Source organism: Colossoma macropomum, unplaced genomic scaffold (genome assembly GCF_904425465.1).
Source record: "Colossoma macropomum unplaced genomic scaffold, Colossoma_macropomum, whole genome shotgun sequence".
Classification (NCBI taxonomy): domain Eukaryota; kingdom Metazoa; phylum Chordata; class Actinopteri; order Characiformes; family Serrasalmidae; genus Colossoma; species Colossoma macropomum.
Window position 1 is genome coordinate 23,140,349 of NW_023494786.1, and position 15,223 is coordinate 23,155,571.

Below are 15,223 nucleotides of genomic sequence, written 5' to 3' on the forward strand. Positions count from 1 at the left end.
GAAGTTCTAAAGCACACAAGAAGCCAGATCGATAAGCTCTGACCACAGGCTACACATGCTAGTGCTTCCATCTCGTCAGGTAGAATCACATTGATCTGCTTGGTCTTTTGCAATATTTTGTATTACAGTAGTAGCCATTTCATGTTTCAAAAGGCTTCTGTAACAGCTTTATTTTAAACATACTTATTGATCCAACAGTTGGCCTCAGGTAAATTCAACCATTTCGCCTTCAGTGTAGTGCACGTTTTATGTTTTTCCCCACAAGCCTCAACAGGGGAAAGGTGAAACTACAAGGGTAATAATCAACAAATTAGTGAAATATTAAACACCGGCATACTTTAAACTGGGTTCCCACTTAAATATCCAATCACTTATGAGTAAATACTGCTTATGAAATGATAGTTATTAAAGATGTGTAAGGGATAAAGATCTGCTTGTATTTTAAACACCAGTGCATTTTATATTAGCCTAAATATGTACTATATTGTAGGAAAAAGCAAAACAAATACACAAATACAAACATAGGAACATGTATTCAAAATATATTCTTATCGTACAAACATACAGAAACAAACCTAATTTAAGCAAATCTTGACTTTGTAATTTTTCAAGTAAGTACAAGGTTGGTCCATATTTGTGAGCATGGTTGTGTAATACTTAACTCAGTACACACCTGCCACATTCATATTTACCACTGATAGAAGCTCAAGATAACAGCCTCTAAAGATGCCTGGCATTCTTCTAACAAAACATTTATGGCACCTGTTAGTCTAGAATCGTAAGCAAATATTAAAACAGTTCTACCTAATTATAGCACAATCTACTTAGAATAAGCCACCCATATCAGGTAGAGTGAAGGCAAGCATGAACGTCAGAGAGACTCCTTATCCCCCAGCTATTGCTGCAGCACTGCTGTTGCTTCACCACTGCCTTTACTTTAGACTTTTACTACTAACTCAACTATATGTAATGTAATACAGCTCATTCCAAGAAGACGTATTTTATTGTCTTTCACTCTGAGAACACCCCAATTAAAAACAGAGGTAAAAAGCATTGAGAGGAACTTGACCGCAGGGCTTTGAGCCTGAGTAAAATAACAGGTTTTGTCCATACTCCTTTACTCATGAACAAGTCTGGTTTTTCATTCTTCTCTTTCTCTGCTGCGTCACTGCAGCTCAGGCCTGTATGAGAACCATGCAGAAACACTGTGTTTTCAGTTCAGCCCAGTTCCTCCCGAGCTTTGCCCTGTTTGCGAGGCATTTTCTTACTGCTGCTGTCCTCCAGCTCTTTGCTCTTGTAGTAGTGAGGAGCCACCTCTAACAGCCAGCTGCTGTCTATCTCGATCACCTGAAAGAGACAGAGATCAGAAGTGCCAAAGAAGGTCAGACAAACAGCATCTACCTTTATTATATTTTGCAATGGAAAAAAAGGCAAGTAGAAGAAAATAATGAAGATCTCACTTGTCTCATAAACTCCTTGGTGGTGAAGACCAGCTCATGGTAGATAAGCCAGCGGGGCTGTTCCTCAAACAGAGAGCTGTTGGGATGCACATAGACCGTCTGCTGGTGTTTTACTGTCTTATAGCCTCCCTTACTGAGGTGGGCTGTGTGGTAGAAATAACCTGCAGTGACGGCCTAGGAGACAAGAAAGAAGAAAGAAAGAAAGATGTTACATCAACATATCACAGAAAGACAGTAAACCAACATAAAACAGTTATGTTTGGAAGAAGCCTGAGGATTTGAGAATTAGAAGGGCCTGAGCGCTGACAAATACTGGCTGATAGATGATGCTTACAGGACAGCTGCTTTCTTTGTACCTGGGTAACATAATGGAAAACAAAAACAAACACAGCTGATATTTATAGTAGGGCTAGTATTGGAAAATGCCTGTAGACAGTGAAGACTGTCTTTCTGGATGAGGTTTCTCTTTAGAGAAAAGCCAAAAGGAAGTACTGAACCACAAATGTCTGCTCCCAACAGTCCAATATGAGAACAGATCAACACGATCATGTTCATGGTTAAGAACAGGCCACTCTCCAACTTGGGAACCATTCAAATCACAATGTCATCCAAACAAGGCCAAAAGTTACTCAGAAAGCAAAAACATAGCTCAGTTCCTTTCTACTGAAATAGCAGACACTATACAAAAAAGAAATCACTGGTAAAATCTGACAAAACTCAGCAATAGTTTGTAGTGTTTGGCTCAAATAACACACAAAAGCATGCTTTTTCGGGTTGTTTTGACTACTGCGCTGGCACAGATTTCCACAACTGTGAGGAACTTTGTCCGCTTGCGGCTTTACCAGCAAAAAGACTGGCTCTTTTTAGTAATAGGCGAGGCTTTCCTCATAAAAAGATGTCGTATCGTGTGTTACGAGCTTTCCCATTCATTTTTTAACCAGTAACCTGTCTCCTCCTTTGTAACGCCTCTGGTAGTACTGACATGACCGTGTTAAAGGGCAATTCCACTGATTTTTTAAAAATTCATGCATTTATGAGGTGAACAAAGTGGTCTGATGTGAAGTGCACCATTCTAGATAAACAGAGTCTGAACTGTTCACAGTGAGGGTGATAGGAAGGAATGTCTGAGGTATTTACTGCTTCAAAAAAAGCTACAGAAAGTTATCACACAAAATGGTTACACATATGTTGCATGGTGCCTGTGATATTGTTTCACAATAGTTCTGAGATAAGGTTTTGGCCTAAAGCATATTTTTAAATCCATTCATGGTGGAAAGGTACATGCAGGGTGTTCTAAGGCAAAATAGTTCCCAAAGAAAATATTTTTTTCAGATTTATTCCCTTTTTTTAACCAGTTTTACCATTATCAAATTACACATGAACCATTTCATGACAAACCACTCCAACTGAGTTACAGAGAAATTTTGAAAAATCAATGGAATTCCCTTTTAATATTTATATAAGTATTATTTAATATAAATTATATTAATTATATTAAATTATATTATATAAACATAAGTGCATTCCCAGGAGTTCAGCATTTTAAGATGATGTGGAGCTGATATCTAGCCATTAGAATACAGAAACCATCTGAAATGTTCTGCTGTGTTTTAGGGGTTGGGGAAAGTCAAAGTGAGGAAAGTGCAGCTACCTTGCGGATGGGGATGCTGTCACCATTAGCGCTGCACACCTCCACCTCAATCCTGTCCATCAGACCCTCCAGCTGCTCCCTCACGTCTCTTGCGCGCTTCATTGAGCGGAACTGAATAAAGTTCTCAAAACACCACTGAGTGGAATAACCACTTTCCACCCACTGTCAAAGAGAGAAATACACAGACATGGAGACAGTGTGTAAGACAAAGAACAATATAATTTTATTACCTCAAACTCAAAATGCTGGCAATAAATGGAGGATTGGGGTTTTGCATCATTTTGGCTTTATGGCATCGTAACAGCGAGAAGCTGCTCAAGGCTTTAATTATTTACGTAATGAGCTGCATGTCCAATTTAAAATAATATTTCCAAAAAGTAGGTTGAAACAGAGATATTGGACTGGGTCCAACTATAGGTTTGGTTCACCCCGATGAAATGAATAAATGGTGAATGAAAGAGAAATATTAATATGTTAAAGAGCCCATATCCATTATTTTCCTTCAGCTCTACTCATAACATTGTGTGGTTTTATGTACCAAAAATGCCAAATTCCAAATTTATTTTTACATGACCATTTTTCAACTTCTCTCTGTCCCTGAGAATAAATAGGCATTTTTTTTACTGTGCCTTTAAAACTGTTATATGTAAATGAGCTCTGTTCTGATAGACTGCCCAGTATTGTGCCTTGTTCAAAAAGCATTTTGGGCACTGTTTATAACCTCAGTGTGAATAAAGGGAGCTAAACTGTAGGAGGAGTAGTGGATATATGTGAATGTGATAGTTTGCATGGCATCACAAAAACAATACAGCTGCAGCTTAGTTTTCATATATGGACTGTATGGACTGGGGAGTGAACAGTACATTTTGAAACTTTAACAATGTTTTACACACTACATAATATACTTTTACATACTATATAAAACTTATTTTGATAAAGGGAGAAGAATTCTGTTGTTTTTCATGATATGGGCCCATCAAGGTATGTGTGAAAGCTTTGAGTGACTTTAAATTAATTTTAATTTTAATTAATCAATTAAAAACTAGTGACAGGTTTATTTGTCTTCAACATTCAAGCAGAACTTTCCAACTACAGGACATTTTTAGTACATGCCACTACTGTAAGGTTTTCTTAAGAATGCTGTAAATATGTAACCATAATAGGAATATTAATGTGTATAGAAATACAGCCATCGGCAAAACCTGATGGATACTGTTCCTTTCCTTCCTATGTAAGTATAAGAGAGTTTTTCTTTTTTAGAATGAACAATTGCAGCTCTATACACCTCTGAACCAGTATATCACGTGTGCTACATGTCACGCACAAACACCTCACTGTCATGCAGTGCTTGGACTGGATGCACCATCACACAACATAGTGATGATACAGTCTGACACTGCAGTCTGAGCTGAAACAGGTAGAACCAGTTCCAAGTCAACAGCACGCATCCTGTGACACGTATGCCATAAGGAAGTCAGACATTTGCGTCAAAGGAATAAAAAAAAAAATAAATGGCCTAAAAAGGTAAACAAGGGCACAGAAAAACACAGACAGACAAAGTTTTATTTTACCTGTGTGTACACATTCAGAAGCACCAGATGGTCTCCTCCTGGCACCACAAAGTTCATTCGGGCATTGTCTGCATGCACCACTTTGTCTTTGGGCCGGTAGAAGATGGAGTTGTTGACGGACAGCATGGCAGCGATGGTCAACACTTCCTCTGAGCACTTATATCTGGGGTGTAAAAGAGAAACCGATTATATCAAATCACAGTAAAGAGTAAGGAAAAAAAGCTTAATTGTTCTCTATCTGGTCATTTTAATATCTTTACTTTGTACAGATCTCCTTACAAGCATGGTTAATTAAAAAGCCATTGATTGAAAGGTTCTTTAGGGAGCTTTTTTTAGGGAGCTTTTTTTTCTATGGCATCCCTCTGAAGAGCCTATCTGGACACTGTGCTTATATGGAGACTTACTGCTCAGAGGCCAAGATCATTTTACTCAGCATGGGGTCCACAGGCAGCTCAGCCATCCTCCTCCCCAACTGCCACACAAGAACATAGCCAAGTTAACCACAGCATACACTGTATCCCACATGTCCTATATTGCTCATTACAGTTGCAACTACTGGAATAGGTCTGCAAAAAGGCTATACAGCCTGGCTGTAAGACCATGTTTATGTGATGCCTAAACTTAGGGCTTTTGCATAGCAGCAAGAGAACTGCAGGAAGAATCAGATGGATGGGTATTGAGGCACCTTAGTAAGTTCTCCAAGGTGGTTAAGGGCACCCAGGGCATATAACTGTTCCAGAGCCAGCACCAGGGTTTCATGTGGTGGAGGGTCCATGAAGTCAAAATGGATCAGGTCATTTATGCCTGTAAATTATGCAAGAATATAAAAACAAAATACTCATAAATGAAGTAATAACATTCATCTGCACACAGAAGGACTGTGTTGTCTACTTGGAAAACTCATCCTCAAGCTAATACAAAATAGGCCACAGTCTAAAGATACACTTAAGCTAAGATACTACTAGAAAAAGGAGGCAATGCTGACACCTAAATACATAGATAATCAATACACAGAGATTTTATTTTTAAAAAGGGAACACAGAAGTGATGATTGAACTTAGGATGTCTACTATATTTATGCAGGCTGTTTTTTTTTGTAGGGTAGGGCTGGGATGATAAGCAATTTTGAAAAAAAAAAATAATAATAATATATCAGGCCAAAATGATCAGTAAGTATTTATATGATTTTATAGTAACATTTATGTACAGCCCAAAATATTAAAATCAATAAAAAAATGTCAAAAGAAAAGTATACATCAACACTAATGCTGTCTTTCACATCAGAACTCATGGCTCCTCATGGTTTGTTTGCATAGCTTTTGTTTTGCAGAGTTTCTACCGTGACTGTTTAACAAAAGAAAAACGATAAATTCTACTAATTGATTTCATGGCTATTATCAATAATTATCGAGAAATCAATTACCCCAATCACAGCTGTTTGTTTTGAGACTTGTATCTGGATTCACTGTATCTGGATCAACTTGGAAATCAAATGTGTCATCAGTTAATAAGTTTGAAATCTGATTGCTAGGTGGCGTGTGATATGCAAATCATATGCAAATCATATGCAACAACTAATTGTCTGTGTTGCTCCTCATTTTTACTGTTCTTTTCAAAGACTCAAAAATCACTTTTCATATTGTTATTAATTTCCTTAAACCGGCTTTACACTGATGTTCACAAAGAAGATGACTATTTTGAATAATTAGCCACCTGTATTAATCATTGCAGTCATGGATCATGTGCGTTAAATGCAATTTATTGTAGTGAGATGGTGCATAACAGTCAAAGTAAAGATTAACCAAACTGGCACTAGTTAACTAGTTTGGATCTCTAAAGGGTCCCAGCTCTAAAGTAGGATAACATTTTTTGTTGTTATTCACATTATTTCAGTACCTTTGTATAGTTAATTATTCCGCAAGTTTACACAAACAACTTTTTTCACTTTCTTTAGCGAGTAAAAAAGCACTCTCTATACAACCTCAGCAATAATGGAGGAACCCAGCACTAAGTCTTCAGACAGCTTTACTGTGTCTATGAGCTTCCTATAGATTCTTTTGAATAGATGTTTTTGCAGTATATTATTCTCAGAAAGTAGTTAAAAAAAATCCATGCAAAATAGAACGCATGTCAGAACAAAAGTTGAGATATGTCTTCTCATCGGAGAAAGTTGCGACAGTGTTTCCAAATAAAGCCTTATTCAGAAGACTTGTTCTACCTGCTGCATTACTTGTAAATCAAAACAATGACTAAGCTTTGAAAAGAATTTCAGTGCTGCAATGCTCTGTGTAAAGGAAGAGAGTATGTTTGAACAACCATTGTGGAAAAACTGGAACTGGAACACACTCATTGCTGTTAAACAATAAAGGAGAAGTTTACCACAAGCAAACTGACCTAACTGCCTGTTGTGAAAATGATGTATGATCCACTTATAATTTATACATTAAGAGATAGGACTAATATTTTAATGTACGAGTTTATGTTTCACTGATTACCAAAAAAAGGCTTTAAAGTGCAATTTTGTGGTACCAATACATAAATAAATGAAATTTCTAGCCAAAAAGTGCATTTCCATCCTTACCCAGACTCTTTAGAAGCAGGACCACATTTCCTAAGTTGGTTCTTTGGATCTCAGGCACTGTGGTTTCCTCCATCTCGTGTTTGAAGGCCCAGGCTGTGTAGAGCCTAAAACACTTCCCAGCAGCCACACGGCCAGCTCTGCCTGCCCGCTGATTGGCCGAGGCCTGTAAAAGTTAGAAAGATGAATACAGAGAACTGGAACATGCTGTTTGTACCCAGTACAGAAGTGGGGCGTGATAACAACTCATTATTTGCCTTTCCACAAAGCAGCACATTTTATATCAACATTGTAATCACTGCATCTGTAAAAAAGTCATGCATCTTTTACCCGTGAGCATGGTGTAACAATCAGAGACTCCATCCCTGTTCGAGCATTGTAGCTCTTCTGTTTGCAGAAGCCTGGGTCAATCACATAGATGATACCATCAATGGTGAGAGAGGTTTCTGCTATGTTCGTGGCCACCACAACCTGAAACAACAACCACACCACCACCCTGTACTGTGATTTTTCATACTGAAATAGCTTACTTCTAATATTTCCATGCTTTGATTGCAGAGCTCAGGTCACCTAGGTAACTCACCTTACTGATTTTAATTTACTGAATAAATATAAGGGACAAGAAGGAGAGATAGAAGGGAGCATTTCTGTCAATGTATCTTTGGATGCAAGTGCAGTTTTTGAATCCACAATCCAAACTGAACCCATGAATCATGCTAAAAGTTGACTGGTCATTGAGATTAGTTTGATCTGAAATGGTTAATTGTAGAGAAACTTACCAAGTTGGACTTGTTTACAACAGTGGTGTTAAGAATCAGGGGTCGTGATGTCCATAGCAGAAATATAGCCATTTTATTTGCTATTGAAATGACCAGTGAACCTATATTTATATGCAAGGTTGATCTTGGCAAAATATTGCTAAACCCGTTTATAGATAAACTTAGTCAGAATAGATTAAATCAGAATTGTTCACAGTGGTGATTATAGGAACCAGACATCTTTTATGTCTCTAAAAACTACTTCACAGAAAACCTATTACATGAAATGATTATGATTACACTGCTGGAGACATTATTTTATGCTAAGCTTAATATATAGCGTAATATATATATATATATGTGTGTGTGTGTGTGTGTGTTAGACTAAAAGCTTAGCATAAAATAATGTCTCCAGCAGTGTAATCATAATCATTTCATGTAATAGGTTTTCTGTGAAGTAGTTTTTAGAGACATAAAAGATGTCTGGTTCCTATAATCACCACTATGAACAATTCTGATTTAATCTATTCTGACTAAGTTTATCTATAATGACTCATTCCGCACCAAACCCCTTGGAATGATTTAATCATTTTAAAAACTGGTGTAATGTGGGCTTTAATAGTCCTGCTTTTAGAAATCTCTAAAAGGCATCATATTTTCTGAAGTGTGACAGCATTTCCTTTTGCATAGTTGGTTCTTTTTAACATTATGTAGCCTACCCATGTAGCCTACTGTAATGCACCACAACAGAAAGTGAGCTTGTAAGTTTAACAGTCATTAAAATGGTCATTAAAACAGTCATTTAAATTTTCATTTTTACACACAGTGCTTAAGATCAATATGTTGACTCATTTTCTGAAATTCCTAGAACCTCTTTTGATGAGTCTATTTACAATTAATGTTTTACTTACATTCCATCAATCTAAATGAATTAAAATGATTAACTTTTGTAGTCTTGCAGGCCCCTAAACTGACCAACAGTAATGAAGACTGATTGCACCCCTAGTGGCAAAAACTTCAAACAGCAAAGTGTTACCTTGCGAGCTCCAGGAGGTGTGGGGTTAAAAATCTTGGCTTGCATGTCTGAGGGTAGATTGGCATAGATGGGGAGGACGATAAGTTCAGAGATCTTAGAGCCGAGCCTTCTACACCTCTCTTGTAAAAGTTCACAGCAAGCCTCAATCTCTTCCTATAAAACAACACAAGAAGGAATAAAAGCAGAATGAACAATGAGGTTGAAGCACAACAAACTCACAAGGTACTTGGTTTTGCAATCTTTGTCAGACAAACTGACCTGTCCAGTGAGGAACACAAGAATGTCCCCAGGAGACTGCGTGACATGGATCTGCAATACTGATACCACACATGCGTCAAGATAGTCAGCCTCTGGAGCCTGTGGAATAAACAACAGACATAAATATTCATTAGTAATCATGCTCACAACTAACACCTTTTCTGAGGATAATAATTCCATTGTAATCTACTGTGAAATATTTTGGAACAATAATCATATATAGTGATGTCATTCTACAGCACTCGCCTTGGTGTAGAAGATATCGACAGGAAACCTGCGGCCTGGTATCCTGAACACAGGTGCATCATCAAAGAAGCAGGAGAAACGTTCTGTGTCCAGAGTAGCACTGGCCACCAGCACCTTTAGGTCTGGCCGGAACCTTGCAATGTCTTTGATTAGCCCGAACAGTATGTCTGTGTGTAGAGTCCTCTCGTGGGCCTCATCAATAATAATTACGCTAGGAACAAGAAGTGGGCAGAAGCATAGAAGCATATGTAAAGCTAACAAAAAGGACAGAAAATTCTGGTCTTGGGGATATGATTTTGTTTCAAGCTAATACAAATTTTTTAACATCCATGACATTCATATAGTTGCAAACTAAAAAAAAAAAACAGTTTCTTCAACCATTAATGTCAAATTGTTATTACAAATTGTGGCAAAGCTATAAATTCACTCTGTGGTTACATAAACAGGCAGTGTAACATACCTGTAGCTAGCCAGGTCAGGTTCAGTGAGGAATTCTCTTAGCAGCATTCCATCAGTCATGTACTTAAGCACAGTGCGTTCAGATGTGCAGTCCTCAAATCGGATACTGTAGCCTACCTGATAACGACAAAAACATAACAATAACCAAAAAAAATAACCTTACTGCATTAGTCTTATTCTAGCCATAGTTATGTCCCCATTCAGCACATTATCTCCTCTCAAGCAATGCAGTGATTAAGTGTTTATCTAATGTAGTACGTGTCTATGTTTAAAGAAGATTTGTACCTCGTTCCCCAGCTTAACTCCCATTTCTTGCGCCACTCTGGCTGACACAGACATAGCAGCCACTCGCCGAGGCTGGGTGCACCCAATCTTCATCCCCCCTTTCGTATAACCCTGAGAGAACAGAAAGCACAGTACATGTCTAAAATCATTCTAATACAATGCTAGTTCTGTGCACCTTCAAACATTGAAAAACTAAAATCTCTACACAGTATTAGATCTACACCACATGTTTCAGGCTCCAGTCCTCACAGGCCAAAACACTGCAGACTTCATCACACTGCCTCATTAAACACACTCGATTCAGCTCATCAACTAATTAGCAAAGTCTTCATGAACTGAATTCAGAGCGTTAGATAAGGGTAAACTCTAATCTCCGCAGCAGTTTGGCCCGGAAGGTCCCCAGTTTGAAATGCCTGATGTACACTATTTTGCAATTTAAATAATTCTAACATAAAAAACAAAGAAATATTCTGTGATTATTATTAATTAGTGATTCTAAACTTTTGAACTGTAGTGTTTAAAACAAGTGGTGGTCAAACTCTTATGTAAAACATCCTCAATTACGGTACTCTTAAAACACTTACATCCTCAAAGAGGTACTGAGGGATCTGGGTAGTCTTCCCGGAGCCTGTCTCACCCTCAATAACAAGGATCTGATGGTCTCTAATGGCAGAGAGGAGGTCTTCTCTGTAGGGAAACACTGGCAGACTGCGCCTCACTTCCTGGATGGATTGCTTCTCTTTCTCTGCTTGAGAGATCTCAGGCTCACGTTCCTGTCAACAATGCAATGTGTCATTATTGAAGGAGAGTAAAGTTCAAGGATATGATATGAATGGAATATACTTTGTCAGTGAAGAACTGAACTTATGTACCAACCTTCTCAGATAGTGTTCCTTTCATTGTGATGGCAGTGCTTACAAAGTCAATCATCTCCTCCTCCTCCAGCACTAGTTGGTACTTCTCTTTCTCCTCCTTTATCCGTCGCTCCCTTTCCTCCCTGGCTCCGAACTGCAGGGTGGCAGTAGCGACCCGCGCCTCTTCCCAGCGCCCCTGCTCCCCACCTCCCTCTCTAGGACCCTCGTCAAACTCCAGTTCCATGTCCCTCTGAGGGATAGACTAAGTGCAGAGTGGGTGGGAGTAAGAACGGGAAAGAAAAGCAAAGAAAAGAATGAGAAAGAAGAAAAAATTACAAAATTATTGTAAATATTGTTTACTGTCATTTTGTTTTACTGGAAATCTCAGTTTTTTCACAGGGCTGTTAGTTGATGTAAATCAAACCATTCAGTAACCATACCACAGCTGTATAAATGACATTTAATTAGGGTTATATGTAAAACTGCAAGGAGGAGGTGGCAGGGGGGCTAAGCATTCATTAAAAATGACCAATATTTTTTCAAAATGTTTACATAATTTGTTAAAATGCAAACAAAGTCATTCAGAGTGGTTTAATGTGAAATTATTCACTGTGGAGAAGCTAACCAAGTCACACTGAGTTTAATACTTCTTTAAAAGCTCTTTCACAGGAAGTTATAACATAAAATATGAACATGCTGCCTTATTGTTTTAGAACATTTTTGTAATAGTTTTTAAAAGTTTTTTAAAAATCAATTCATAGTGAAGAGGTACAAGAAGGGTGAAACAAGCCAAAAATATTTTTTTTTCCAGATTTACAACTGTTTCACCGTTATCAACATTATACATAAAAACTCCATTTCACCTTAAACCACTCTAAATTACTTTGTTTATATCTCAACAACTGAATTATACAGAAATATAGAAAAATCTGTGGAAGTCCCTTTAAGCATTCCAAAAGTAACAAATTCACTAGGTTTATCTATTCAATCAGAAGTAGGCAATATGACAATATTTTATCATTATCGTGAAAGATTATGTCACAATATGCTTTTCTAAGTGATATTGTGGATATTGTCAGCGCTTAAAGTACACTAACTACATTTTATTACAAAGTGAGCATAATTAGGCCTGTTTAATTGGATTTAGTGCAGTGCAGTTTGTAAAATACTGAATAAAAATTATAGTAGTTGTAGATTTATTATTAGTAGTAGTACTTTTATATGTGGCACTACAGGTTCTATTTTGTCCGTTTCTACTCATTAAATCTCGTGAAATATCGTGATGCTATCATGGACGATATCATGGGCATGTACTAAAGTACAGTGATACAATATTTCTGCCATATCACCCACCCCTATATCCAATCTTACTTTATTTCTGATCTCCTCTGGCATGTAGTAGCGGTTCTTCCTCTCCTCTTTCTCTTTTGCTCCAGCTTTCTTGTAGTCTCGAGCCAAATCTCTGATCTGTTTCTTGTATTCCAGTTCTTTCTTTTCCCGCTCAGTGAGGGTATCGCTGGAGAAGAGGTACTCCTCATCCACGATCTCTGCCTCCAGGTCTTCCAGCTTCTCCTGTTCACGCTTGGAGAGGTACTCCCATCGTGACTGTTTCCGTAGCTCAGGCAGCTGGGGAGGAGGCATGAGAACAATGGACCAGTGCTGTTGAATTCACTATACTTTACATTGCAGAGTAAATATCCTGAAGACAATTCATCTAATCGCTCTAGTCAGCAAAAATAAACCTGCACTTGTCTTCATATTCAACAGAAAATCTAAGACTGAACTGTCATACCTTCTAATTGTACCAGACCAATATTGTTTGTAAACACAAAGATAACGTGTCAGAAAAATACTTTACCATTTTCCTCTGATCTTCTTCAGCCATCTTCAGTCTCTTCTGAGCCTCCTCATATGCCTAAGGAGTGGACAACCAGTTTCAGTTGGGTTACTGGGCTTCTTTTGTATAGATTAATTTGCTGAACACAAGAGTGTTGAAAGAATCAAATCCTTCAAGATTGTGTAGCTCATTTCTATCAGCAGTTGATTTAATGTGATACTGTCATGGTTTAGCACTCTACCTTTTTGTCGTTTCTTTCCAGTATGTGTCTAGTCTTCTCTTTGTCTCTCTGCTTCACTCTTTCTGCAAAGGCATCCCTCTCTTCCAGATCCTGCAGCCTCTCTCTCTCCTCTTTTTCCCACTCTTCTTCCTCTTCTTCCACTTTCACTGATGTCTTTGAATCTTGTGAAGCTGCCTTAGTACTGCATACACAAAGCAAAGATGATCAAAAACAAAACTGAACAAAGTTAAAACAAGAAATTGAAAGCTTCTCTGAAACAAACTGGCCTTTGGTTTTCTATCAGAGAATATGGTAAACATGCATTTTACATTTAACTAGGGGTTGATTGCGGTGCTTTTCAACAGCACAAAATGTGGCTTGTTGATTATAGCAACGTGTTTAATGGTGTTAAACAGGGTATGTTTTACTGAAAATTTACTGAAATATGGTTTTGCAGCATCTGCAGTACATTCACTTTCTTCAAGTAAATTCTAAAATAAATCCCATCAAGAAACCTAAATATGCAACAGCTCACCTCTTTTTTCTGTCTTCCTCACTCGATGATGGACTTTCATCTCTTTTTTGTCTAAGGTGCTTTCTCTTCTTCCCTCTCTCCTTTTCTTTGTTTTTTTTCTCTTTCCTTTTTTCTCTGACTGCCTCTCCATCACTATCACTGTCCTCCAGGAGGGTGTAGGTTCGGTTCTTCCTCTCCATCTCTATGGCCTGCCGCTCTATTGCTCTGGCAGGTTTCTCAGCAACCTGTTTCTTCGGGACCTGAATAGGCAATGCAAAAAACAAAAATGAAGAATTGTCACAATAAAGTAACTAGTGCCCAAATTTGTACTCTCTCGGTTTTAAATGAGCTGGTACCTTGTTGTATAGCTCTTGAGCGAATGCAGTCACTCTCTGGTCAATGTCAATGGTGCCTGTCTGTTGCAAACGAGCAACAAAATCCTGCGGACCAGAGGATTTCCGCACCAGACCTATCATAAACTGGGCCACATACCGGTCACTCAGGCCCAAGATATCATGGAGCTGGTCGCTCACCCACTGCTCCAGATTAGCCATGCTTAAGGCAGGTGGCACAGCTGGAACACAAAGGATTGAATATTAACCTTACACCTCACATTCAGTAACTTTTTTAATATGGACAAAAACACTTGCCAAAGGAATGATTTATCAAATAATCAACATTTGATTGACATTCTCCTTTGTTCCACATGTATTTGATCAGCAAAGACATGTTCGGTGTCGAGGTTCTCTAGAGTTACAGCAAAAATATGGGGCTATTACAATGGAAAATTTGGGGTCACAAAATTTCACTAGTTTTTAGCTACATTAGACTTGTGAACCTCAGTGCAAAACTAAAGCAGCAAAACTTGGACACCAAACGTGCCTTAGCTGATCGACTTTGGGCCAAGGAGAAAATTGTGTAAATTTTATTTTGAGCAGGAAACAATTCCTTTAAAGCACATCCAAATCAACTGAAAAGTTAAAAAAAATACGAAGGCAAATATATTTATAACGTTACCCCGAATGTTAAAGGAACCTACAAGTAAGTTATAAATAAATGCACTACATATACAAGACTAAACGTCTATATCCTGCAGATTTTGTTGACTAGTTAACGCGCCATCACGGTTCACCACAATTAGGCTTATCAAACAACAGGCCATCGTGTGTTTAGTCTAAGTTACACAGGAGTAACTTTACCTATTTTATTTTTTCTCAGAGAACATCAGCTAATTTATCCCCGTTAGCTGACGCTAGAAACGCTAGCTGTTTAGCTAACGTTAGCTGTCCTCCGGCGGAGCCTCTGCACGGTTATATTGTTAAATCTAAAACCTTCTCAAATCTGCTATCATCCACATTAATATGTGACATTATCGGGGTTATCTCGTTGTCGCCGTCATACTTTGGCTTTCAGTTTTGTCCGATTAAACGCTCTAGTTTGAATCCTTTAGCTTTGGCTGTACACGCTCTCCGCTCTGCTTTATTTACTTCCGAGTT

General features: G+C 38.1%; 1 protein-coding gene across 1 annotated transcript; it reads right to left on the minus strand.

Moving 5' to 3' along the window:
* Window positions 1–514: 514 nt before the first annotated feature.
* Window positions 515–15,223, minus strand: dhx16 (DEAH (Asp-Glu-Ala-His) box polypeptide 16). The gene is made up of 21 exons (XM_036564403.1): window positions 14,927–15,223; window positions 14,084–14,301; window positions 13,749–13,987; window positions 13,235–13,415; window positions 13,015–13,071; window positions 12,528–12,782; window positions 11,179–11,418; window positions 10,887–11,075; window positions 10,303–10,413; window positions 10,019–10,134; window positions 9,559–9,769; window positions 9,313–9,411; window positions 9,055–9,207; window positions 7,591–7,731; window positions 7,264–7,426; window positions 5,368–5,486; window positions 5,087–5,154; window positions 4,683–4,845; window positions 3,112–3,273; window positions 1,461–1,634; window positions 515–1,347 (listed from the first exon to the last, which is right to left on the minus strand). The coding sequence occupies exons 2-21, from the start codon at window positions 14,279–14,281 to the stop codon at window positions 1,219–1,221; spliced, it is 3,168 nt and encodes a 1,055-aa protein (XP_036420296.1). The 5' UTR covers window positions 14,282–14,301; window positions 14,927–15,223; the 3' UTR covers window positions 515–1,218.

Bases quoted from the DNA above. Each gene is read 5' to 3' on its own strand.
- dhx16 (XM_036564403.1), bottom strand. From the start codon at position 14,281: ATGGCTAATCTGGAGCAGTGGGTGAGCGACCAGCTCCATGATATCTTG. The intron at 13,988-14,083 runs GTACCAGCTCAT...TTGCCTATTCAG, and splicing joins CTCAAGAGCTATACAACAAG to GTCCCGAAGAAACAGGTTGC. The intron at 5,155-5,367 runs GTGCCTCAATAC...CTTGTGTGGCAG, and splicing joins ACCTTGGAGAACTTACTAAG to TTGGGGAGGAGGATGGCTGA.